The 24,183-nt window shown below is 48.0% G+C and overlaps 1 protein-coding gene across 2 annotated transcripts in view; it reads left to right on the top strand.

Annotated features, from left to right (window-relative positions):
* Window positions 1-17,144: 17,144 nt before the first annotated feature.
* The window catches only part of MTA2 (metastasis associated 1 family member 2), a 355,080-nt gene continuing 348,041 nt past the window's right edge, over window positions 17,145-24,183 (top strand). Inside the window, exon 1 of one of the 2 annotated variants that reach the window (XM_086938190.1) lies at window positions 17,145-17,378. In XM_086938190.1, the coding sequence (XP_086794316.1) occupies window positions 17,351-17,378 (28 nt within the window). In that variant the 5' untranslated portion in view covers window positions 17,145-17,350. The remainder of the gene's footprint in view (window positions 17,379-24,183) is intronic. The other variant, XM_086938191.1, reaches the window with a different exon arrangement.

Here is a 24,183-nt window from a genome sequence, read left to right as displayed (position 1 = left end):
GGTCGTTTTTCCCGTCTGGCTTCTATTTTGCCGTTCCTTGGCTTCTCTGGGGTTCTTTTTTCCCCTGCCTTGCTGGGGCTTGTTGGTCCCTGTGGTGAGTTTGTCCCCTGCGTCGTGCTGCGGGGTGTGTGCGGGGTTTGCCCCTTTTTGTCTTTGGCGCTTTGGTACTGTCCTTGCCTGGGTCGTTTTTTGGCTGCGGCCTTTCTGACCCTGGGTGCTCATGTTCTCATCGCCTTTCCTTCGGTGGTTTGTGGGTCGGGCCTCTTTTGTACCTGGTTCGGGAGTCTCCTGGGTCCGTCTGGCCCTGTCTGCTTCCTTTGGATCTCCGGTTTTTGGCTCTTCGGCCTTCTCGCTTCCTGGGGTCCCTTTTGCCTGCTGGCTGTTTTTTGTTTCCAGCGGTGCTATGGGATTTCCTGGCGGGGCCCTGCGCTTCCGGTGTGGGTGTGACCTTGTTTTCTTTCCCCTGGTTTTGGGGTCCCGGGTCCTGTTGGCTCTGGTGGCTCCCTGGGTATTTTGTCATGGCTCGGGCTCGTCTTCACCCTGCCCTTCTGTTCTTCACGCCTTTGGTGTGTTGCTGCCGCTCTCCTATGCCTGTCGGTTCTTCTTTGTCTCGCTGGGCTGGGCCTGGTTGTGGGCTGGCTGTCTGTTTGCCCGCCTTGGTGCTCTCTTCGGCGGCTCGCTCCCTTCTTGTGTTTCTTCCTGGGCCGGTTGCTTGGTCCCTGTGCAGGGTGTACCCATACCTGGCCGGTTGGCTACTTTCTGCCTCTTCTTCTCCCTTCTGGCCGTGGGCGGGCCTGTGGGTTTTCAGTTTTTCGCCTTTGCCTGGTTGGTTCTCCTCCGGGTCTCTTCGGTGTCGTTTCCGGCTCCTTCCTGGGTTCGTTTTCCCTGGTGCCTGCCTGGGTTCTCTCCTTGGGGTCGCGGTCCCTTCCGGGGGTCCTTTGTGTGGCGGGTGTTGTTCCCCTTCTTTTTCTTTTCGGCACCCTTTTCCATTCTTCCGGCTCTTGCCTGTCTGTTGGTTGGCTCTGGTGCCGCTTCCCAGTTTTTCTGGTTCGACTCTCTCGCGGGTTGTGGTCGCCCTTGCGGTATTGCTGTGTTGGACGAACTGGTTGCCTCTTTCCACTGTTGTTTTTTTGTTGGGTCGCTGTGGTAGGGTTGTCCTCTGTTCGTTCGGTTCCTCTCTTGGACTTTTGCTCCCCTCTCACTTTGTGCTGCCTGTTGGGCGGCCCTGGTGTGTTGTTCGGGCCTGCTCATTCTGTTCTGGCCCTGGTTGCTGTTGCCTTTTTTGGCTCCGTGCGGTCCGGTCCCGTGCCTTTCTCTGCCTTCCTTCGGTTGGGGCGGTTTTCCTGGCGACTCTTGGTGTCTCTGGGGTCCGGTTTTGTTTTTCGGCCTTCCCGGTGTCTTCGGTCCCGGGTTGGTTCTCCTACTCGTGGTTGCCTCTCTCCGGGGTGGTCCTTCCGCTCGTACTGGTCTGTTGGGTTTGTCCTCTTTCGTGGGCATCCCCTTATGGTCTGTTGGTTTCTTGTGTGTTTCCATGAAGCCGCTTGGCTTTGGTATGTGCTCACTATGTAAGTCATGTGGCGAGGAAGACTAACGAGGAGGAAATGCCCCGGTTACTTACCGGTAATCTTCATTACTCCGAGTATAGTCTTTCTCGCCACATGAGTTCCCATCCCTCCCTCCCTGTCTGGCTATCGGCTTCATGTTTGTGCTTGGTGGTTTCAGGCTGATGGGTTGGGCCGGCCCGCCTCTTATAGAGGTCAGGTGGTAATGGGTCGGCCATCTTGGGAAGGGATGGGAGGCATGGGAGGCTAACTTTTTGCTTTGGAGGGTTCTGGTGTGGAGCTGAAGCTCACTATGTAAGTCATGTGGCGAGGAAGACTATACTCGGAGTAATGAAGATTACCAGTAAGTAACCGGGGCATTATCTGCCCATCTTGTTGCTCCCACTGTTGGGCAAATTGTCGGACGGTCAAATTAACAAACAACCCACTACTCACTCATTGCTAGATGAAGAAGTAAAAGAGTATTATGAGGGTGGGGAGGAATTAGGACAGTCAAGGTAGAGGGGGATCTGAACAAAACATATGTATCTATACTTGCAGGAAGGGAGGCAGTGGGTGGGGAGGATGTAATGGGGCAGATGCGTTACATATATATATATATATATATATATATATATATATATATATATATATATATATTCACGAGCAAATGTCCCAAGGCGGGGGGAGCAGCTTAAAGCCGGTGCTGGCAGCGAGGATAGGGACAGCCTCGCTGTTAATTGTTGGAGCAAATATTTCTTCAATAAAGAAGACGCCGCACACCACTTTGGATTACGTTGATTTGTTTATTCTCCTGTAGGTTTTACCCCACCTACGCGTTTTGGACTGTTACAAGTCCCTGATCACGGTTTACAAACCATGATCAGGGACTTGTAACAGTCTGAAACGCGTAGGTGGAGTAAAACCTACAGGAGAATAAACAAATCAACGTAATACAAAGTGGTGTGCGGCGTCTTCTTTATTGAAGAAATATTTGCTCCAGCAATATATATATATATATATATATATATATGTCATATAAGTGCTATACTAGCAGAGGTCTTCAAACTTTTGGATGCCGAGACCCCCCTGTCAACATTTTCAAACGTAAGGACCCCCTCCTGACAAAAATTTCCAAACCTCTAGGTTATGAGGAAGGTGAGGACCAAATTATGCGACAGGCTTTGACTAAATTGTGTGAGTAGAAAATGTAAATAATGTTCTGTAATGCTGCATATTTTGGGGGTGGTACAAAAGGGGGTGATGATGGACGGAGCATCTGAATCAATCAAACACTCACACCCAGTCAAAAGATCTGGGTTTAATCCATCACCGTTCTTTAGCCCACTCTGACACCCCAGTTCAGACAAGGCTATATGCAAATCAGTCTGACCTTGTGCCTCATGGGAACAGTCCAGCCCGAACTGCCAAGCCGTATTTTGGGGGTAGCATTGATTTATTATTTAGAATTTTTTTAAACATAGTAATACTGAGGAAAGATTTCACCCCATCAGTACCAGTTTATAACCAAAATACAGCAATTAACATCAGAAAGATGTCCAGTCAACCTCTGTGAAGGGCCTCCCAATCCGCAGGAATACGCGCTGCCACATTAGAAACTCACCTGGCCATGGCCGGGAGCAGCAAGGGTGCATTCAAACCGTGGCGGTCTTGTGCAGAGTTAAGCAGTTTACCCATGCCCCTTTCCTCTCACCCCTTTCCTTCCATCCCTCTCTTCTCTCCCCTCCCAACCCCGGATCCCTCTCTCACATTGCAGGCAGATGGTTATTAGCCCCAAGACACCTTTTGGTAACAGTAGCGCACTACAAATGTAAATAATAGGCAGTAGCAGGGGATCCACTAGACCCGAACTTCAGGGGGGGGGGTAACACTCCCAGCCAGGGCTTGTCCGAGCACTGGTCGCACACGGTGCAACAGTCTTTCCACCTTCTCCATGAATTCCCTCACTACCACTCACCAACAATACACCTCATCTCTCTATAGCACCTGTCTGACAAACATTTCATTTTTTTTAATAGCGCTACTCATAGTTTACTCACACTCAGTTCTGTGATGTGCATGGTACATCTTCTTTGTACCAGGCACTTTAACCTTCTGCACTGTGTGGGTGACAAGAGTGCCCATATGACTGCACAGTGAGCAATGCAACAGTGTGAGAGTAGGGTAAAAGGAGTAACTGCAGGGTAAGTGAGGTGATCATATGAATTTGGGTTCGGCTGTAAGTGCAGAGTGGGACGAATTAGTGCATGGTTAGTGATGGCCTTGTTTGAGTGAGCTACAGATTGAGCAGTAAGGGGGGGACAGGTGAGTGGAGTGTCACATGAGTGCAGGGTGAGAAGTGTGCTCGTGTGACTGCAGGGTGAGGTACAGAGTGAACAATGCAAGCAAATTCTTAGTGCAGAGTGATCACTGTGAGAGCAGGGTGAGCGGGTGAATGTTGTGAGTGCATGGTGATCAGTGTGAGTGCATTGTGATCACTGTGAGTACATTATGATCACTGTGACTGCAGGGTGAGTGGGTGAATGTTGTGAGTGCATTGTGATCAGTGTGAGTGCATTGAGATCAGTGTGAGTGCATTATGATCACTGTGAGTACAGAGTGAGCGGGTGAATGGTGTGAGTGCATGGTGATCAGTGTGAGTGTATTGTGATTACGGTAAGTGTAGGGTGAGCGGGTGAATGGTGTGAGTGCATGGTGATCAGTGTGAGTGCAGGGTGAGCGGGTGAATGATGTGAGTGCATAGTGATCAGTGTGAGTGCACTGTGATCAGTGTGAGTGCATTGTGATCACTGTGAGTGCAGGGTGAGTGGGTGAATGGTGTGAGTGCATGGTGATTGGTGTGAGTGCAGGGTGAGCGGGTGAATGATGTGAGTGCATTGTGTTCAGTGTGTATGCATTGTGATCACTGTGAGTGCAGGGTGAGTGGGTGAATGTTGTGAGTGCATGGTGATCAGTGTGAATGCACTGTGATCAGTGTGAGTGCATTGTGATCACTGTGAGTGCAGGGTGAGCGGGTGAATGGTGTGAGTACATGGTGATTGGTGTGAGTGCATTGTGATCATTGTGAGTGCATGGTGATCAGTGTGAGTGCATGGTGATCAGTGTGAGTGCATGGTGATCAGTGTGAGTGCAGGGTGAGCGGGTGAATAGTGTGAGTGCATTGTGATCAGTGTGAGTGCATTGTGATTGCTGTGAGTGCATGGTGATCAGTGTGAGTGCATGGTGATCAGTGTGAGTGTATTGTGATCAGTGTGAGTGCATTGTGATTGCTGTGAGTGCATGGTGATCAGTGTGAGTGCATGGTGATCAGTGTGAGTGCATTGTGATCAGTGTGAGTGCAGGGTGAGCCGGTGAATGATGTGAGTGCATAGTAATCAGTGTGAGTGCACTGTGATCAGTGTGACTGCATTGTGATCACTGTGAGTGCAGGGTGAGCGGGTGAATGGTGTGAGTGCATGGTGATTGGTGTGAGTGCAGGGTGAGCGGGTGAATGATGTGAGTGCATTGTGATCAGTGTGAGTGCATTGTGATCACTGTGAGTGCAGGGTGAGTGGGTGAATGTTGTGAGTGCATGGTGATCAGTGTGAATGCACTGTGATCAGTGTGAGTGCATTGTGATCACTGTGAGTGCAGGGTGAGCGGGTGAATGGTGTGAGTGCATGGTGATTGGTGTGAGTGCATTGTGATCATTGTGAGTGCATGGTGATCAGTGTGAGTGCATGGTGATCAGTGTGAGTGCAGGGTGAGCGGGTAAATAGTGTGAGTGCATTGTGATCAGTGTGAGTGCATTGTGATTGCTGTGAGTGCTGTCAGAAGGTACCTGAAGTTTCCAGAGTTCCGCGGGGGTACCAAACCGAAGGTGATGCTAGCTACCAATTCCCTATCACCACTGTGCCGGATTTCTCTTGCTACAGTGACGTCAGGGAAAGGGGAAGTGGAAGAACAAACAGAGAGACTGCTCACACAGATATCTTCTCCCACTCTAGGATTTAGTGAAGATTCTTTCTGCAAGAAATAACAACAACATTACTAAGTTCTGGTCCTCTTATATGCTAAATTCCTCTACTAATTCTCTCTATGACCTTCTCCCATTTACCTGTGAAAGTGTGAGCTTTAGCTGCTCTCAAGTAGGTCTCTATAGTAACTGCTGTGTAGAAAAGTCTTTGGAGCTGAGCTGACGAAGACACTGAGGATGCAGAATAGGTGGTACACAAGAATATATATATATATTATTATCTACTTGTAGACTCTGATTGTTGGAAAGATGTCTTGTAGCTCCAGTTCAATACACATTCAAAGAAGACTGCCAAACAGTACTGTTCCAATGGTAAGTTGAGACAAAAGTCAAATGCTGGCAGAGATTTTGATTCTAGGAATCACCCCAGAGACTCCAATTTAACATTCTGTGTTGATATCGAAGAAAGTGAGTCTGAACAGAAAATCTATCAACAAAGAAGCTTGACTGAGAATGTTCAGTTCTTACTGGGGCTGAGCAACTGTACAATGTATATCCAAAATAGATAACTTGGTTCGAGCTCACCAACTTCTTTGCTGCATCAACTGCTGAGAGAATGGCTGCCTGCGAAGCGAACCGCTGTCAAGCTTGCTGCAAAACATGAGGAGGAGCCGATGCCTGGACGTCGGGTGAATTCAGCTGAAATCCGACCAAGTTCTGTGGAGCTGAATAATTCTCGTGACAGGCGAGAATGAAGAGTGAATTGCAATGGGAATGAAGCTGCAAAGGAAGCCGCGCTGGGACAGTCTGTGAGGCTAAGCGTGACTCGGGAGGGGTGACAGACGCGGCTCAAGAACAGCCGCCGGAGCCTCGGAAAATAGTCTGAAACATGGGTACTGGACAAGGGAAACTAAACCTGACTAGACTATAACTCTAAATGTCAAAAATAGCTAACTATGGAAAGAGCGCGAAAGAAACGTTCGCCTCTCGGGAAATCTTCAGTTGAAGTGCGACGTTTGAAAAACGCTCGCGCTCCAAGTAAACAGAGCCTGCGTTCTAAGTAAACACTAGAACGCTAACTGACTGCGCTATCGATGGCTACAGGGAAACGCCTGCTCTGTACCAGGCGATATCTAGCAACAAGCTGGGACCAGTTTGTGGAAGGGGGTGAGGGCTTAATCCAAAAGGAAGACTTGGTAGTGGAGGACACCTGCAAAGAGCGGACTGCAATGGGATCATTCCTGACAGTACCCCCCACCAAAACCCCCTTCCTAGGTTTGTGTGGATAAGTCTTGTGAAACTCCCTCACCAATCTAGCAGCGTGGACATTAGAACTGGGTCCCCAAGATTGTTCTTCAGGACCGAAACCCTTCCAGTCCACCAAATAGAAAAGTTGCCCCTTCCTGATCTTAGAATCCAGAATTCTCTTTACTTCATATTCCTCAGCAGAATCTACCTGCACTGAAACTGGTGGAAGGACCTTACGAAGATTAGGTGGACTTTTTCTAATCAAAGAAACATGGAAGGTTGGGTGGATTCTCAAGGTTTTAGGTAATTGAAGTCTTGCACTAACTGGATTTATCATTCTGTCCACTGGATAAGGTCCCACAAACCTGGGTTGAAACTTTCGATTTCCCCGCAAGCGCATATGGCGCGTGGAAACCCAAACTTGATCCCCTGGATGAAAAACAGGATTTGCCTTGCGACCCTTATCAGCTTGTTTCTTGAAAGCAGCCTTTGCCTTAACCAAATTTGCAGTGGCTAACTGATATGCTAACTGTAACTTTTGAATGATTTCCTCAGCTGCTGGAACGTCCCCTGCAACTCTGCCCACCAACATGTTGGGATGCCTACCAGAATTCAAGAAGAAAGGGGAAAATCCAGTGGCGGAATGCACTGCGTTATTGTAAGCAAATTCTGCTGGAGCTAACCAAGAAGGCCAATCTCCCTCCTGATCCATCAGATATAAACGCAAATACTACTCAAGATCTTGATTTACCCTCTCAGTCTGTCCATCGGTCTCGGGATGATAACCGGTGGACAAACGAGAGTCCACCCCCAGACCTCTTAGAAAGGATCTCCAAAATCGGGACACAAATTGGGGGCCCCTATCTGAAATCACTACCTTCGGAATCCCATGCAATTTGACTATGTGCTGCACAAACAAGGAGGCTAACTCAGTGGCATTTGGAAGACTTTTGAGAGGAACAAAGTGACTCATTTTAGAAAATTGGTCTACCACCACCCAAATGACTGACTTCCCTTGACACGACGGTAACTCGACAATAAAGTCCATTGATACTGTGTGCCAAGGATAAGGAGGTACTGGTAAAGGCATTAAAAGACCCTGTGGGGACTGTCTGAGACTTTTTCCTTTCAAACATTGTTCACAAGTGGCTACATACTGTCGAACCTGAGCTTCCATACCAGGCCAAAGAAAATTTCGCTTTACCAACTCCAGGGTCTTCAAGACTCCCTTGTGCCCGGCCAAAGGCTGATCATGGAACCTTCGAATGGTCTCCTCTTGAAGTTTCTCTCCAGGGACAAACATCTTTTCTTGAAAATAAGGTTTCCCGTCTTCCACTGAACGATCTGGACCTTCATTCTCCCAGTTCGAGTAATCTTTCTTTTTGAATTCCAAGACAATCTTTTCTTCCAACTCATCCACTACTGTGACTGCCACAATTTTTTCTGTGGGAATGAGAAATTCTTCTGTCTTTGCCTGAGGACTTTCTCCCACATTCAATCGAGAGAGGGCATCTGCTTTTCCATTGATTACTCCAGGTTTATACGTGAGGACAAAATCATAATCAGCAAAGAATAATGACCACCTAAGTTGTCGCGGAGTCAAAGTTTGTGCGGGCTTAAGGAATTGCAAATTCCTATGATCAGTAAATACAGTTACCACATGTCTGGCTCCCAGCAAGTAATGACGCCATTCGAGGAACGCTACCTTGACTGCCAACAACTCCTTGTCAGCAATGGCATAGTTTATTTCTGCTGAGGAAAGTTTTCGAGAATAAAAAGCAACGGGATGAAGTTGTCCTGTCTTCTTATGGCGTTGGGACAAAACTCCCCCAATAGCAAGGTTGGAAGCGTCTGCCTCTACAAAAAATGGTTCCAAAGGATCTGGGTGTTGCAAAATGGGATCTGTGACAAAGGATTCTTTGAGGAATTGAAAAGCGCCTTCAGCCTCTGGTCCCCAAACAAACTTTTCGTTCTTCCGCAGCAACCGAGTAATGGGGCTCACCTTCTCTGAAAAATTCTGAATGAATCGCCGATAGAAATTGGCGAAACCTAAAAAACTTTGGATTTCTTTTACAGAGCAAGGAGCAGGCCAATCTCGGATTGCCTTGAGCTTAGATTCATCCATGGAAACTCCTTCTGGGGAAAGAATGAACCCCAAAAACTCTACTTTGGTTGCGTGAAATACACATTTCTCCAATTTCACATAAAGTTGATTCTTCAATAGACATTCCAAAATGGTACGAACATGCAGAATATGCTCCTCAGTATTTTTGGAAAAATAAGAATATCATCAATATAAACTACTGCGAATCGATCCAGAAATTCTCGAAGTATGTTATTTACAAAATGCTGAAAGGCCGCAGGAGCATTGCACAACCCAAAGGGCATAACCTGATACTCAAAAAGACCATAACGTGTTCGAAAAGCCGTTTTCCACTCATCTCCTTCAGCCATCCGGACCAAGTGGTAAGCACCCCTTAGATCTAATTTGGTGTAGATCTGAGCCTCCTTCACCTGATCCAAAAGTTCTGAGATGAGTGGCAACGGGTACCGGTTCTTTCTGGTCACCAAATTCAAGGCCCTATAGTCTATGCAAGTCCTCAGGCTCTTGTCCTTCTTCGGAATAAAAAAAAGAGGGGAGGAAACTGGGGACTGAGATGGCCTTATGAATCCGTTCGCCAAGTTCTTGTCAAGGTATTCCTTTAAATGCAAATTTTCAGATTCAGAAAGAGCATATATACGGCTACAAGGCAACGAGGCTCCAGGTTCCAATTCTATAGTGCAATCATATTCCCGATGGGGGGGAAGTCTTTGCGCATCTTGCTCATCAAAAACTGATTTCAAATCTTGATACTGCGCTGGGATTTCAGGGAGTTCCACCAAACAAATTATTTGAGGTTGATTAGCCAAACAGTAAGTTTTGCTTGACTCTGTCTTCTGTGAGGGAGGATGAAAACAGTGTTCCAAACAATATTCGGAAGTCAAGTCTACAGTTCTCTTAGCCCAATCAATCTTCGGGTTATGTTTCGTTAACCAAGGCAGGCCCAAAATAAGTTGGAATTGAGGAGCATCAATTAAACTGAATCGAAGGTAACTGCAATGTTCTCCAGGCCCGATCACCGAGATTGTCTCAGTATCAAAAGCTATCGGACCGGATGATAATGGGGTTCCATCGACAGCCCGCACTGGCTCAGGTTTGTCCTTCCTCACAAAGTTTATCCCCAAACTTTTAGCAAACAGAATATCGCAAAAATTTCCTGTAGCTCCTGAGTCAATCATGATTGCTACATTAGCACTTTGATCTTTTCCAAAATAAATTTGACAAGAAAGTATGAGATGAGGAGCCGAAAACTGCATGGTGTTTGACAAGGACTGGATTAAAGGAGTTGACTTAGATTCGGCTTCCACCAGAGCAACTCCGTCTACTGGTGGAGCTTGTCTTTTACCCATGACGCTGTCTTTGGTCTACGTGGACACTCCTTGACAAAATGTCCAGAACCACCACAGTACATACACAATTTGCCAAGTCTTCTCTTTTCTCGTTCCTCTTTACTAAGAGGTCCACGGACAGTACCAATCTGCATTGGTTCTTCTGCTGTGGCTTCTTCCTTGGATTTTACACACTCAGAACGCATACAATCAAATCTTGGGGGAATAGATCGATTTTCCTTTCGCCGCTCCTGTCGCCTCTCCGATTGTCTCTGATCTATTTGAAGAACCAGGTCGATAAGTTCGGAAACGTCCGTGGGTCTTTTGGGGATCTGAGAGAGACCATCCTTCAATTCATCTCGCAGACCTCTGTAGAAAATTGCTGCTCTTTTTTCTGTTGGCCAATTAATTTCAACTATAAGCTTGTTGTACTGAGCTAAATACGCCACTAACTCTCGATTCCCTTGTTTTAAATCTAGAAGCTCATTGTCGGTGGTTTCAGAGATTGCTCTCTGATCAAAAATTCGTAAAAATTCCGTCTTAAACTCCTGAAAGTTGTATAGCACTGGATCATTAGTAGACACCAAAGGCAATGACCAAGACGCGGCATCTCCACTCAGGTACGACAGCATGAACGCCACTTTGAATTGATCCTCCTTGAAAATTATTGGCTTACAAAGAAAATGTAACGAACACTGAGTGACAAAAACCTGTGCCTTGTTTGGATCACCCTAAAATCTTTCTGGAGGGGCAAGAGGAATAGTGGGGGACATTGCATGCACTACCTGGGTGGAAAACTCACTGGTGGCTGGAGAAGGATTAAAAGTTTGGGACTTCTGACCCCCAAAATCTGGACTTGGGCTAACTGTGAGTTCATTTATCTTCTGACGAAGGAAGTTAGTCTCCTGATTAGATTTCCTAACCTCCTCTCTAGTTTCTATCAACTGCTTTTGTAAATCTTCCAGGATTGACCCCAGGGCTTTTAAATCAAATCCTTCAGCCATGATACCCAAGCGGAAAGCAACTGCTGGCACTTCAATCTGTCAGAAGGTACCTGAAGTTTCCAGAGTTCCGCGGGGGTACCAAACCGAAGGTGATGCTAGCTCCCAATTCCCTATCACCACTGTGCCGGACTTCTCTTGCTACAGTGACGTCAGGGAAAGGGGAAGTGGAAGAGACAAACAGAGAGACTGCTCACACAGATATCTTCTCCCACTCTAGGATTTAGTGAAGATTCTTTCTGCAAGAAATAACAACAACATTACTAAGTTCTGGTCCTCTTATATGCTAAATTCCTCTACTAATTCTCTCTATGACCTTCTCCCATTTACCTGTGAAAGTGTGAGCTTTAGCTGTTCTCAAGTAGGTCTCTATAGTAACTGCTGTGTAGAAAAGTCTTTGGAGCTGAGCTGACGAAGACACTGAGGATGCAGAATAGGTGGTACACAAGAATATATATATATATTATTATCTACTTGTAGACTCTGATTGTTGGAAAGATGTCTTGTAGCTCCAGTTCAATACACATTCAAAGAACACTGCCAAACAGTACTGTTCCAATGGTAAGTTGAGACAAAAGTCAAATGCTGGCAGAGATTTTGATTCTAGGAATCACCCCAGAGACTCCAATTTAACATTCTGTGTTGATATCGAAGAAAGTGAGTCTGAACAGAAAATCTATCAACAAAGAAGCTTGACTGAGAATGTTCAGTTCTGACTGGGGCTGAGCAACTGTACAATGTATATCCAAAATGGATAACTTGGTTCGAGCTCACCAACTTCTTTGCTGCATCAACTGCTGAGAGAATGGCTGCCTGCGAAGCGAACCGCTGTCAAGCTTGCTGCAAAACATGAGGAGGAGCCGATGCCTGGATGTCGGGTGAATTCAGCTGAAATCCGACCAAGTTCTGTGGAGCTGAATAATTCTCGTGACAGGCGAGAATGAAGAGTGAATTGCAATGGGAATGAAGCGGCAAAGGAAGCCGCGCTGGGACAGTCTGTGAGGCTAAGCGTGACTCGGGAGGGGTGACAGACGCGGCTCAAGAACAGCCGCCGGAGCCTCGGAAAATAGTCTGAAACATGGGTACTGGACAAGGGAAACTAAACCTGACTAGACTATAACTCTAAATGTCAAAAATAGCTAACTATGGAAAGAGCGCGAAAGAAACGTTCGCCTCTCGGGAAATCTTCAGTTGAAGTGCGACGTTTGAAAAACGCTCGCGCTCCAAGTAAACAGAGCCTGCGTTCTAAGTAAACACTAGAACGCTAACTGACTGCGCTATCGATGGCTACAGGGAAACGCCTGCTCTGTACCAGGCGATATCTAGCAACAAGCTGGGACCAGTTTGTGGAAGGGGGTGAGGGCTTAATCCAAAAGGAAGACTTGGTAGTGGAGGACACCTGCAAAGAGCGGACTGCAATGGGATCATTCCTGACAAGTGCATGGTGATCAGTGTGAGTGCATGGTGATCAGTGTGAGTGTATTGTGATCAGTGTGAGTGCATTGTGATTGCTGTGAGTGCATGGTGATCAGTGTGAGTGCAAGGTGATCAGTGTGAGTGCATTGTGAGTGCATTGTGATCGCTATGAGTGCATGGTGATCGCTATGAGTGCATGGTGATCAGTGTGAGTGCATTGTGATCGCTGGGAGTGCAGGATGAACGTGAAAGTGAAGGCGAAAATGAGAAGTGAGTAGTCTGAAAGCAGAGTGCATTCCCAGAAACTTGAAGCGTAGGGTTTCAGATATAAGTTAAACTATTGCTATAATGGCATTAATCAGGGTTCGAGGGTGGAGGAAATAAATAATGTGCTGATCCTGCAACAAACTTCCAGTCTAATGATTAGGGTTACCAGCTCATTATTTTGATGGCCCAGAAATAAGCAGTCACCTACAGCTGTATTTTTTGCACTTATCTGTAAATACTTAGAACAGCAAATATAAATAGAAAGCACTTTTAATTGTGTTCTAGGGATACCTCAATGATACATGACTAAACATTAAAAAGAATAAAGACAGAAAAGTCACATAACAAATTAATACATACTTTTTTATTTATAACTCAATTTAGTGTCAAGAGCAGGTCTCTGCAGGATCTTTAAACAACACATAGCAGGCATGTTTCTTTTGGCAACCCAACTTTATATTTCTTTTCATTAAATGCATTCTCACACTACAGCAGTAAGTGTAAAAAGACAAATGTAAGGAATAGGCAGAGTGGGGGCCCGGGTGGGGGGGTACTGGAACCATAAAAAAACTAAGCTTTGGTAATCAGTTAACAAAGGCATGTAAATATGCTAATGGTCTTTAAAGACCTGTGAAAAACTTGGGCCGGAGATAAGACTCCAGACACTGCCCACACGAGGCCCCAGGAGCGCGAGCTGCACTGCAGCAGCCCGGGCTGAGACACAGGATGGGGGAGGAGGGGGGCTGAAGCCCTGGAGGCACTGTGAAGGCGCGACCCCCTTTGCATCGCTCCACGGCCCCCCTGGGGGTCACGCCCCACAGTTTGAAGACCCCTGTGCTATAGGTATTATTTGTTGCAATCATCATACACATTGTTATAGGACATGTTTGTCTTCCTGTTCCTTTTCTCATGCAAAACTCACTAAAATACCCCCCCCAAAAAAAATATGTACAAACAACTTTCGAATTACTTCGAAGACAACATGATCTTTGACCCATCACAATCTGGGTTCCAAACCTCACACAGCACTGACACCTCTTTAGTAGCAGTCATAGATCACACAGGTCTAGCTCTAGATGCTAATACGCCGTCTGTGCTTGTGCTGTTGGATTTATCCGCAGCACTTGGCACTGGGTCTCATTCCAGGCTAGTTTAAAGGTTGTATGAAATTGGAATCTACAGGACAGCCCTACAATGGTTCTGTGGCTTTTTAAACAACAGAACTCGAACAATATATTTGGGCTCCTTTGAATCCCGCTCCATGCCATTAGACAAGGGAGTGCTCCAGGGCTCTTGTCTAAGCCCTACACTTTTCAACTTATATGTTACCCCCCCACGAACGTCAAATCCTTTGGACTTGAAATTCTGTCCTATGCTGATGACACAGAGTTGGTCATCTCCTTTTACAAAGGCCTACAATGAAAGCAAATGCAGCCAGTACGTCCACCAATTACCTACAATTGAACACAGAAAAAAGACAAGATCATGCTATTTAATAAGGCTCAACAGCTATGGTCGGCCGACTGGTTCTGCAGAACTTGGCACTGTACTAACACCTAAACAGATAGTCAAGAACCTCAGTGTTCGACTGGACTAAACATTAACTATGAAAGATCAGGTTCTGTCTACCATCTGTACATTTTCACATGATGCGCCTGTTGAGGAAAGCTCTTCCTTTTCTTCCTCCTTCAGCAGGGCACAAGTCCTATAAAAAGTGGGGGACTAAATATATGGAACCCCTCACCTCCATTCTGAAAAAAGCGAACATCCCTTTTCATCTATATGGAGATGACACTCAAATCTACTTGGACACCTCCTCCTTTAACAACATCCTAAGACTCAACAACACTCTCAGAGAAGTCCAAGAATGGCTATCAACGAACCACCTCAAACTCAATCAGGGAAAACCGAGATCCTCCTCATCTCCAACAAGGAAGAAAACCCGCAAATCGTTGAATGGTTGAAAGCAATTGATGCCCTCAACGGAAATCTCACCCTGGCAACCTCGGTCAAATCACTTGGAATCACCCTTGACCCCAAACTATCCATGACCAATCACATCAAGAACTCCACCAAGAGCGCCTTCCTCAATCTGAAGCTCCTGAACAAAATCAAACCCCACATCCCTACGATCGACTTCAAACAAGCCACCCAATCTCTGGTGCTGTCCAGACTGGACTATGGGAACGCAATCCTCTCCGGTACAGCTCGCTCCCACCTAGCCCCTCTCAAAACCACACTCAATGCAGCAGCCAGAATGGTCACCGGAATCAAAAGATTTGACCATATATCTCCCTCACTCAGAGATCTAAAATAGCTCCCTGTGGAAATGCGAGCCAGCTTCAGAACTGCCTGCCTCACACACAAAGCCCTGCACACAGGGTAACCAGAATACCTGGCCTCTAAACTCAAGAAAGCCGGTCAATCAAGAAGCCTCAGGAGTTCAAACGCCTTCCTTCTCATCACCCTGGAAACGCGTAAACAAAAGACTGCAGCCTGCTTTTTTGCAGGCAACGCCCCGAAAATCTGAAACTTCATCCCAGTCGACATCAGAACCACCTCCTCCTTTCCAAAATTCAAAAGCCTCCTAAAAGCCCTTTACCTCAACCGCGCCTTCCCTAACGCAATCATGTGACTCACACGCCTCCACCAGGGAGTCACCTGACATCGCGCTCCCACCAGACAGCCATCAGAAACCGCACGAACAATCAGCCCTTGGGTGGCACCACTAAGAGAAAACTCCAGCACAAGACTTGCTCTCCCTAGGCTTTGAGACTACCTCTTGACCCCTCAACCTCAATGTTACACCTCGGATCCCTCGACCTCTCTACCTCAACGACGCACTTCTGACGTTCAGCAGAACTGTAATGTTTGCACACTTCTGTATTTATCTACCATGCCATTATCCTGTATTTGTCTTCTCCACATCATGTTGTAAAGCGCTCCGATACCCTCGGATCTGGCTAGCGGTATAGAAAACCTCTAAAATAAATAAAAATAAAAACATTACGCTCAATGTGTCCCGGTGTCTGAAACTTATAACGGGACATATTCAGCTTATTTCTGTGGGGACCAGCTTCTTGGCAGGGGGGACAGCGTCCACCATGTGAAAAGAGTGGGGGGACGCTGTGTATCTGCGTGTACCCCCGACTCGAGCCCTGTCCTTCAGCAAGGAAAACCTTGGTACCAGCGCTCATTATCAGATTTGATTATGGCAGCGCTTTCCTTGTGTCTGCTAATTAGACACAACTATATAAACTTCAAGTTGTGTAAAACACAGCGGCTAGTCTCATTTGCAATCTCCCTTCTGGTACCACCTTACTATCTCTTTTGAGATCTTTACATTGGTTGCCCTTAAGGAAAATAATTTTCAAAATCTTCTGCCTCACTCAAAAGTCGCTAATGGGGAAAGACCCCGTGTAGTGTTGGTTTCCAGCTTATTCTCTGCTGTCATCGTTTGGAATCTGATTATTCATGATGACATATTAGAATGTTGGGATCTGAGCTCAAGTCAGGTGGGAGCTTGGGACTGAGCTGAAAGGGGACAGCTCCATGTGGGGTTTACTTTATTTGATGTATCTTAATATTTATGAATTACCACCTTATACCATCCTAAATAATAAATACCTATTATTACAAGAACCTACGTGGACCTGATCATCATTTACTTCACCACACCCTGAAGCTTCAACACTCCTGTGCAGTTAGGCTTTTGATCCAAGGACAATGCCATGCTCACTGTCCCGCGTATCAAAGTTAAGAAAGTGTTGGGTCTTTTTCCCACCTGGCCCCCTCATACTGGAATGCTTGCTACATCGGCACATGTAAAGGTCGGATCAAACTCAGAGAAATGCTCAAGACTGTGTTGTTCTAACTCTGCGTGTCTTCTGCTTGCGATCTGCTTCAGCGCCGAGCCACCCGGGGGATTCCTGCTCGACATCAAATTAAATTAACATAACATGGCTGGGAACAGTAAAAAAAACACCGTGCGCGGGCAACTAGATGCGGGCAAATCTACAGAACACTGTAAGGATAGCCTCCCCACTAATAACGTTTAAGGCATATAAGGAAAAGCCACGTCCTAGTGCTCTCTTTTCTTTAGATTCAGTAAGTTTGACCCTCAACTGTTTCCGGTAATAGTCGGCTGTTTCCGATTCGTGTCGTGTGTTTCCGGCATTACTCGGCACTTTCCGTAAGGTTCAGGCTACTTTTCGGAGTTGACCTAGGCTCCGCCCCTCCCGCCCTAAGGCCGGTAACCGGGCTCGTGACGTCATCAGCAGCGTAGTGCGGCTGCGTGTGGGCGCGAGGAAGCGAGTCAACGGCGGCACCGGGCACGAGGCGGCGTCAGAGAACGTGCGCGCGGCGGCGCGTGGGCCCCGGACCGGAAGCGGAAGTGTCCGCCAGGCCTGCAGCGGCGGCGCCAGCAGCAGTAGTGGCGGCGAGGCTCCATTGTGCCGGGCAGTGGGGCGAAGATGGCGGCCAACATGTACCGGGTGGGGGGTGAGTTGTGGCTGAGTAGCTTGTGGTTCATGGAAGGAGGGTGACGGTTTGGCGATGGTCTAATACTGAGAAAAGGACATAGAGGGTAGCCGGGTGATTTGAGAGTGAATGAAGTAAACGTACCTAAGATCCCGGGGGCTGCTGTGGGGTAAGCGCATTAGTGGATTTGTTAGGAAGCTATAGGACGCGTGGGACTCTTCGTGTCTGAAGATGCAAATGAGTTTATTGGACATTTCCTTGATTTCCTTGACGTGTGTGCAGGAAAGGGTCCTTTCGTGTGCAAGTGGCGGAAGGAGGATGGCTTCCGAACATGGCTTATTCGAGTGGGAGTGATAGTACCCCTTAGAATCGGACATTTTAGTCCGTAAGCTGTCAAAATGTTCTCCGAAAATGAACTTATCTCAACGTATTGACTCAAGGTCCAAAAAGTGCACTGAACCCAAAACATAACTGATCTTTTTAGATGGTGTCCAAAGAAATGGCATGAATCAAAAAGAGAACTTTTATTAGCTGGTACCTTAAAAATGCTTTCTAGCCTACAGCATTGAAAGTAAGTTGTAGCTATTACAATTAGATCAGTGTCATTAGATGCTAGTATTAGGCGGTACCTGTGGACTAACTAAGATGGAAGCAAATGAAAGGAATTTTTACAATGTAAATGTTCCTATAATAGAATGGCATTCTCAGTGTAGGTGGCAGCCTCCCCACCAAAGTAACAATCAGTTGTCTTATTGCTTTATACTTTATTTGACGTTCTTCTGATATTTATTCTTAGCGCTGTTTAGATTCGCTTCTGACTTGAGTGATTGTTCTGGTAGTTATTTTTGTATTGCTTTTGTAATTGAAATTGAATGGTGTTCATTGTTCTATTAACATGCGTTGTACATAATAAATTGAGCTTGTGGAAGAACCTCGTAAACCACACCCAAAGAATTAGAATTGAAAGAACACAAAAAGGCCATGCCACCCCCATGCATGGTTTACCGGGAAATACGCTTGATATCACTGAATGAGAAACCCCCACTCACCGTGCACAAAAACACTAAGATTTGGACTTGGAAGACAATTTAGTCCAAACACACCACAGAACAAATCCAAAAAGTACCACAAAAGAAACAAGATGTCAGATGGAAATATAACCCTTATCCATTGCATCTCACTTCAATAAATGGGATCAACATCACAGTGGACCACACTTTACAAAGCTTATCCTACAGATGTGATAAAGCCCACCCAAGCCCTATTTTGCAGTTCATGGGTGAACTTTGGTATTCTGTAACGTTCTCCTCTGGGCAGCTGAATTCAGACTACTCCTCCTAGAAGGGGTACGGGATTTTAGCAATCTGCAAGAGTCAAGGGGTTGAGACTGATGGAATAATAGTACTCTTTGCTTCACTGGAAAGAAGAGACACAACACTGGAGCAAAGTTACCTCGAAGAACATATATTATAAAGTAGGAATACAGCAACTCCTCTATGAAGGTACAACAATCACTCGGAACAGATCAGTACTAAACCCTGCGCTCTGCCAGTGTTCACTGAAGCACAGACCTATGCCGCGTTATATCCTTGATGCACAGATTTGTTGGCATGGCTCAGGATGGGCTCTGCTACAACTAAAGGTCACAGGACATGTACAGGCCAAACCCTCTGTGCGTGGTAAAAAAACAATTTGTCCAACCAAGATATGTTTCCTGGAGCTGTTGTGCAAATGGACATCTACAGTCTCCTCCAAGCAGGGATGTTTACCCTGAGATAGCTTAACTCCTCTTCAAACTGTACATGGTCTTATCTTTATCAATCCACTGCTGGCAGACCTGGTTCCAGAGAAACTTGAATGTTTTCAGCAATATGGTTTGGATGTTGAAATAGTTGTTTGAGCTCGTTAACAACCTCAAGGAGATTAGTGGACGCATGACTGTGGGCTCCTCAACATTGTTCAGTTGAATGTTAAAATCTCCTAGGAAGAGATTTTTGGAGTCAAAAAGAGATAATTGTGTAATGATGATGTTGCCAGTTTTGAAGATGGAAATGGCGGTTTCGCCGGGAAAGGCTGTGCATGGAGTGTTGGACAATTTGAAGCCATATGGAATGTTAGTTGCTTTAGAGATTGTAAGGAGGCGAAGGAAAGTGCTTTTCCATTTGGAAAGGCGTTTGGAGAAGAAAATGTAGTTCGATTTAGTGGGAGAGGTGAGACTGAGGTAGGTATCAGCTATTAAAGTTTCTGGGTGGCGTATTAGTAATTTAAGTTTGAAGTTTTGCCTTGGCATTTTTAGAGAGGTTGGATGGGTATATGATGATCCATGAGTTGGGGCCATATTTGAAGAGTGCAGTGTCCGGAGGGGAGATGGGGGTGAGGGAGGAGGGCGTGGTAAAGACGTAAGATGGAGATCAGGGGGAGTGAGGAAGGGGGAGCGATATGGTGAAGAGAAAAACAAGCATTGGAAATGCAATAGGTCTCGCATTACGAAAGTTTGAGCTATTGGTATTGTAAATGACACTTTTTTTATTTGTGTTGGTTTTGAAAGTAGCAAAATTAATAGCTTTGTCAGTTACAATGTCAATAGTTTTAACTTTTGCAAATGTGACACCTATAGCATTTGTAATGCAATGTGTGTTGTATTTACGTGACTTAGATGTATTGATATTACAAATAACAATGGCTTTTAATTTTGTAAATAATTAATACTTAAATAAAAGTTATTGAAATTTATAATGGCAATAGCTTAAACGTTTGTAAATAACTTTTGTGAAGATTATGTTCAGTGTATTTTATTGTGACGAAAATCCAAGAACATTGCATTTGCACCTAAACACACACACAGCCACACACATATAGATGTGGTGGTGGTGGATCTGGGGGATATGGTGGTGGTGGTGGTGATGGTGGATGTGGTGGTGGATGTGGTGAAAGTGGTGGTGCATGTGGTGAAAGTGGTGGTGGATGTGGTGGTGGAAGTGATGGTGGTGGGTATGGTGGATGTGGTGGTGGTGGATGCGGTGGAAGTGGTGGATGCGGTGGAAGTGTTGGATGTGGATGCGGTGGTGGTGGATGCGGTGGATGTGGTGGATGTAGTGGTGGATGCAATGGTGGTGGATGTGGTGGTGGTGGATGTGGTGGTGGTGGATGCAGTGGTGGTGGTGGTGGTGGAAGTGGTGGTGGATGTGGCGGTGGCGGATGTGGCGGTGGCGGATGTGGCGGTGGTGGATGTGGCGGTGGTGGATGTGGCGGTGGTGGATGTGGCGGTGGTGGATGTGGCGGTGGTGGATGTGGCGGTGGTGGATGTGGCGGTGGTGGATGTGGCGGTGGTGGATGTGGCGGTGGTGGATGTCATGGTGGAGGATGTCATGGTGGAGGATGTCATGGTGGAGGATGTCATGGTGGAGGATGTCATGGTGGAGGATGTCATGGTGGAGGATGTCATGGTGGATGTGGAGGTGATGGTGGATGTGGTGATGGTGGATGTGGTGGTGGTGGTGGATGTGGTGGTGGTGGATGTGGTGGTGGTGGATGTGGTGGTGGTGGATGCGGTGGTGGATGCGGAGGTGGTGGTGGATGCGGTAGTGGTGGTAGTGGTGGATGGGGTGGTGGTTGTATTGGTGGATGTGGTGGTGGTGGTGGATGTGATGGCGGTGGATGTCATGGTGGAGGTGATGGTGGAGGTGGTGGTGGATGCGGTGGATGTAGTGGATGCGGTGGTGGTGGTAGTGGTGGATGGGGTGGTGGTGGTAGTGGATGTAGTGGTGATGGGTGTGGTGGTGGTGGTGGATGCAGTGGTGGTGGTGGATGCAGTGGTGGTGGATGTGGAGGTGGTGGTGGATGTGGTGGTGGAGGTGGTGGTGGATGTGGTGGCGGCGGTGGTGGATGTGGTGGCGGCGGTGGTGGATGTGGCGGTGGATGTCATGGTGGATGTGGAGGTGATGGTGGATGTGATGGTGGATGTGGTGGTGATGGTGGATGTGGTAGTGTATGCAGTGGATGTGGTGGTGGTAGTGGTGGATGGGGTGGTGGTGGTAGTGGATGCGGTGGTGGTGGTGGAGGTGGATGTGGTGGTGGTGGTGGATGTGGTGGTGGTGGTGGATGTGGTGGTGGATGTGGTGGTGGATGCGGTGGATGTGAAGGTGGTGGTGGATGCGGCGGTGGTGGATGGGGTGGTGGTTATATTGGATGTGGTGGTGGATGTAGTGGTGGTGGTGGATGCGGTGGTGGTGGATGTCATGGTGGATGTGGTGGTGGAGGTGATGGTGGTGGAGATGGTGGTGGTGGTGGATGCGGTGGTGGTGGTGGATGCGGTGGTGGTGGTGGATGCGGTGGTGGTGGTGGTGGATGCGGTGGTGGTGGATGCGGTGGTGGTGGTGGTTGTGGTGGTGGATGTAGTGGTGGTGGTGGATGTAGTGGTGGTGGTGGATGTAGTGGTGGTGGTGGATGTAGTGGTGGTGGTGGATGTAGTGGTGGTGGTGGATGTAGTGGTGGTGGTGGATGTAGTGGTGGTGGATGTAGTGGTGGTGGATGTAGTGGTGGTGGTGGTGGATGTAGTGGTGGTGGTGGTGGATGTAGTGGTGGTGGTGGATGCGGTGGTGGTGGTGGTGGATGCGGTGGTGGTGGTGGTGGATGCGGTGGTGGTGGTGGATGCGGTGTTGGTGGTGGATGCGGTGTTGGTGGTGGATGCGGTGTTGGTGGTGGATGCGGTGTTGGTGGTGGATGCGGTGTTGGTGGTGGATGCAGTGGTGGTGGTGGATGTGACGGTGGTGGATGCAGTGGTGGTGATGGATGCGGGGTGGTGGGGGTGGTGGTTGTTGTGGATGTGGTGGTGGATGTCATGGTGGATGTGGATGTGGTGGTGGATGTGATGGTGGATGTGGTGGTGATGGTGGATGTGGTGGTAGATGCGGTGGTGGTGGATGCGGTAGTGGTGGTGGATGGGGTGGTGGTTGATGTGGTGGTGGATGTAGTGGTGGTGGTGGGTGTGGTGGTGATGGTGGATGCGGTGGTGGTGGATGTGGTGGATGTGGTGGTGGTGGTGGATGTGGTGGTGGATGTGGTGGATGTAGTGGATGTGGTGGTGGTGGATGTCATGGTGGATGTGGAGGTGATGGTGGATGTGGTGGTGGTGGATGCGGTGGTGGTGGTAGTGGTGGATGGGGTGGTGGTTGTATTGGATGTGGTGGTGGATGTAGTGGTGGTGGTGGATGTGGTGGTGGTGGATGTCATGGTGGTGGTGGTGGTGGAGGTGATGGTGAATGTGGTGGTGAATGTGGTGGTGGATGTGATGGTGGATGTGATGGTGGATGTGATGGTGGATGTGATGGTGGATGTGGTGGTGATGGTGGATGTGGTGGTGATGGTGGATGTGGTGGTGATGGTGGATGTGGTGGTGGATGCGGTGGATGTGGTGGTGGATGCGGTGGTGGTGGTGGATGCGGTGGTGGTGGTGGATGCGGTGGTGGTGGTGGATGGGGTGGTGGTTGTGGTGGTGGATGCAGTGGTGGCGGTGGATGCGGTGGTGGTGGTGGATGTGGTGGTGGTGGATGGGGTGGTGGTTGTGGTGGTGGATGCGGTGGTGGTGGTGGTGGAAGTGGTGGCGGTGGCGGATGTGATGGTGCTGGATGTGGTGAATGTGGTGGTGGATGTGGAGGTGATGGTGGATGTGGTGGTGCATGTGGTGCTGGATGGGGTGGTGGTTGTGGTGGATGTGGTGGTGGATGTAGTGGTGGTGGATGCGGTGGTGGTGATGGATGCGGGGGTGGTGGTAGTGGTGGATGTAGTGGTGGTTGTATTGGATGTGGTGGTGGATGTAGTGGTGGTGGGTGTGGTGGTGGTGGTGGATGCGGTTGTGGTGGATGTCATGGTGGATGTGGTGGTGATGGTGGATGTGGTGGTAGATGCGGTGGTGGTGGATGCGGTGGATGTGGTGATGGTGGATGCGGTAGCGGTGGTGGATGGGGTGGTGGTTGTGGTGGTGGATGTAGTGGTGGTTGCAGTGGTGTTGGTGGTGGTGGATGGGGTGGTGGTTGTGGTGGATGTGGTGGATGTAGTGGATGTGGTGGTGGTGGATGCGGTGGTGGTGGAAGTGGTGGTGGTGAATGCGGTGGTGTTGGAAGTGGTGGTGGATGTGGCGGTGGTGGATGTGGCGGTGGTGGATGTGGCGGTGGTGGATGTGGCGGTGGTGGATGTGGCGGTGGTGGATGTCATGGTGGATGTGGAGGTTGTGGTGGTGGTGGATGTGGTGGATGCGGTGGTGGTGGGGGTGGTGGATGGGGTGGTGGTGGTGGTGGGTGTGGTGGTGGTGGATGCGGTGGTGGTGGATGCGGTGGTGGATGCGGTGGTGGTGGATGTCATGGTGGATGTGGAGGTGATGGTGGATGTGGTGGTGATGGTGGATGTGGTGGTGATGGTGGATGTGGTGGTGATGGTGGATGTGGTGGTGGTGGTGGATGTGGTGATGGTGGATGCGGTGGTGGATGGGGTGGTTGTGTATATTGTCTAGAAGCCTTGTATCAGCAGAGCTGGGCATTATTGACAAAACAGCAGTGGCACACAGGTGGGTAACATGCACGTGACCTGGTGACCCTGGAGGCGTGAGTGGTAGGACATTGTTACACCCCTACAGTGTGCGTCTGTGTGATGTGTCCTGGTGCGTGTCTGTCCGTTTTCCCGTGCATTTGGAACGGGTTCAGGGAATCCCTTAGTATCTGCTGCTGTTAGTGGAGCCCACAATATTTGTAATCCAGCCCTGTAACTTCCTAACTTGAACGTCTGGTAAGGAAATCCAATACTTAAATATGTTTACTCACAAGTTAAGTAA

Source organism: Lissotriton vulgaris, chromosome 9 (genome assembly GCF_964263255.1).
Source record: "Lissotriton vulgaris chromosome 9, aLisVul1.2, whole genome shotgun sequence".
In the NCBI taxonomy this organism is placed as follows: Eukaryota; Metazoa; Chordata; class Amphibia; order Caudata; family Salamandridae; genus Lissotriton; species Lissotriton vulgaris.
Note: the sequence above shows the minus strand (reverse complement) of the source record. Positions and strands in the feature narration are given on the sequence as shown.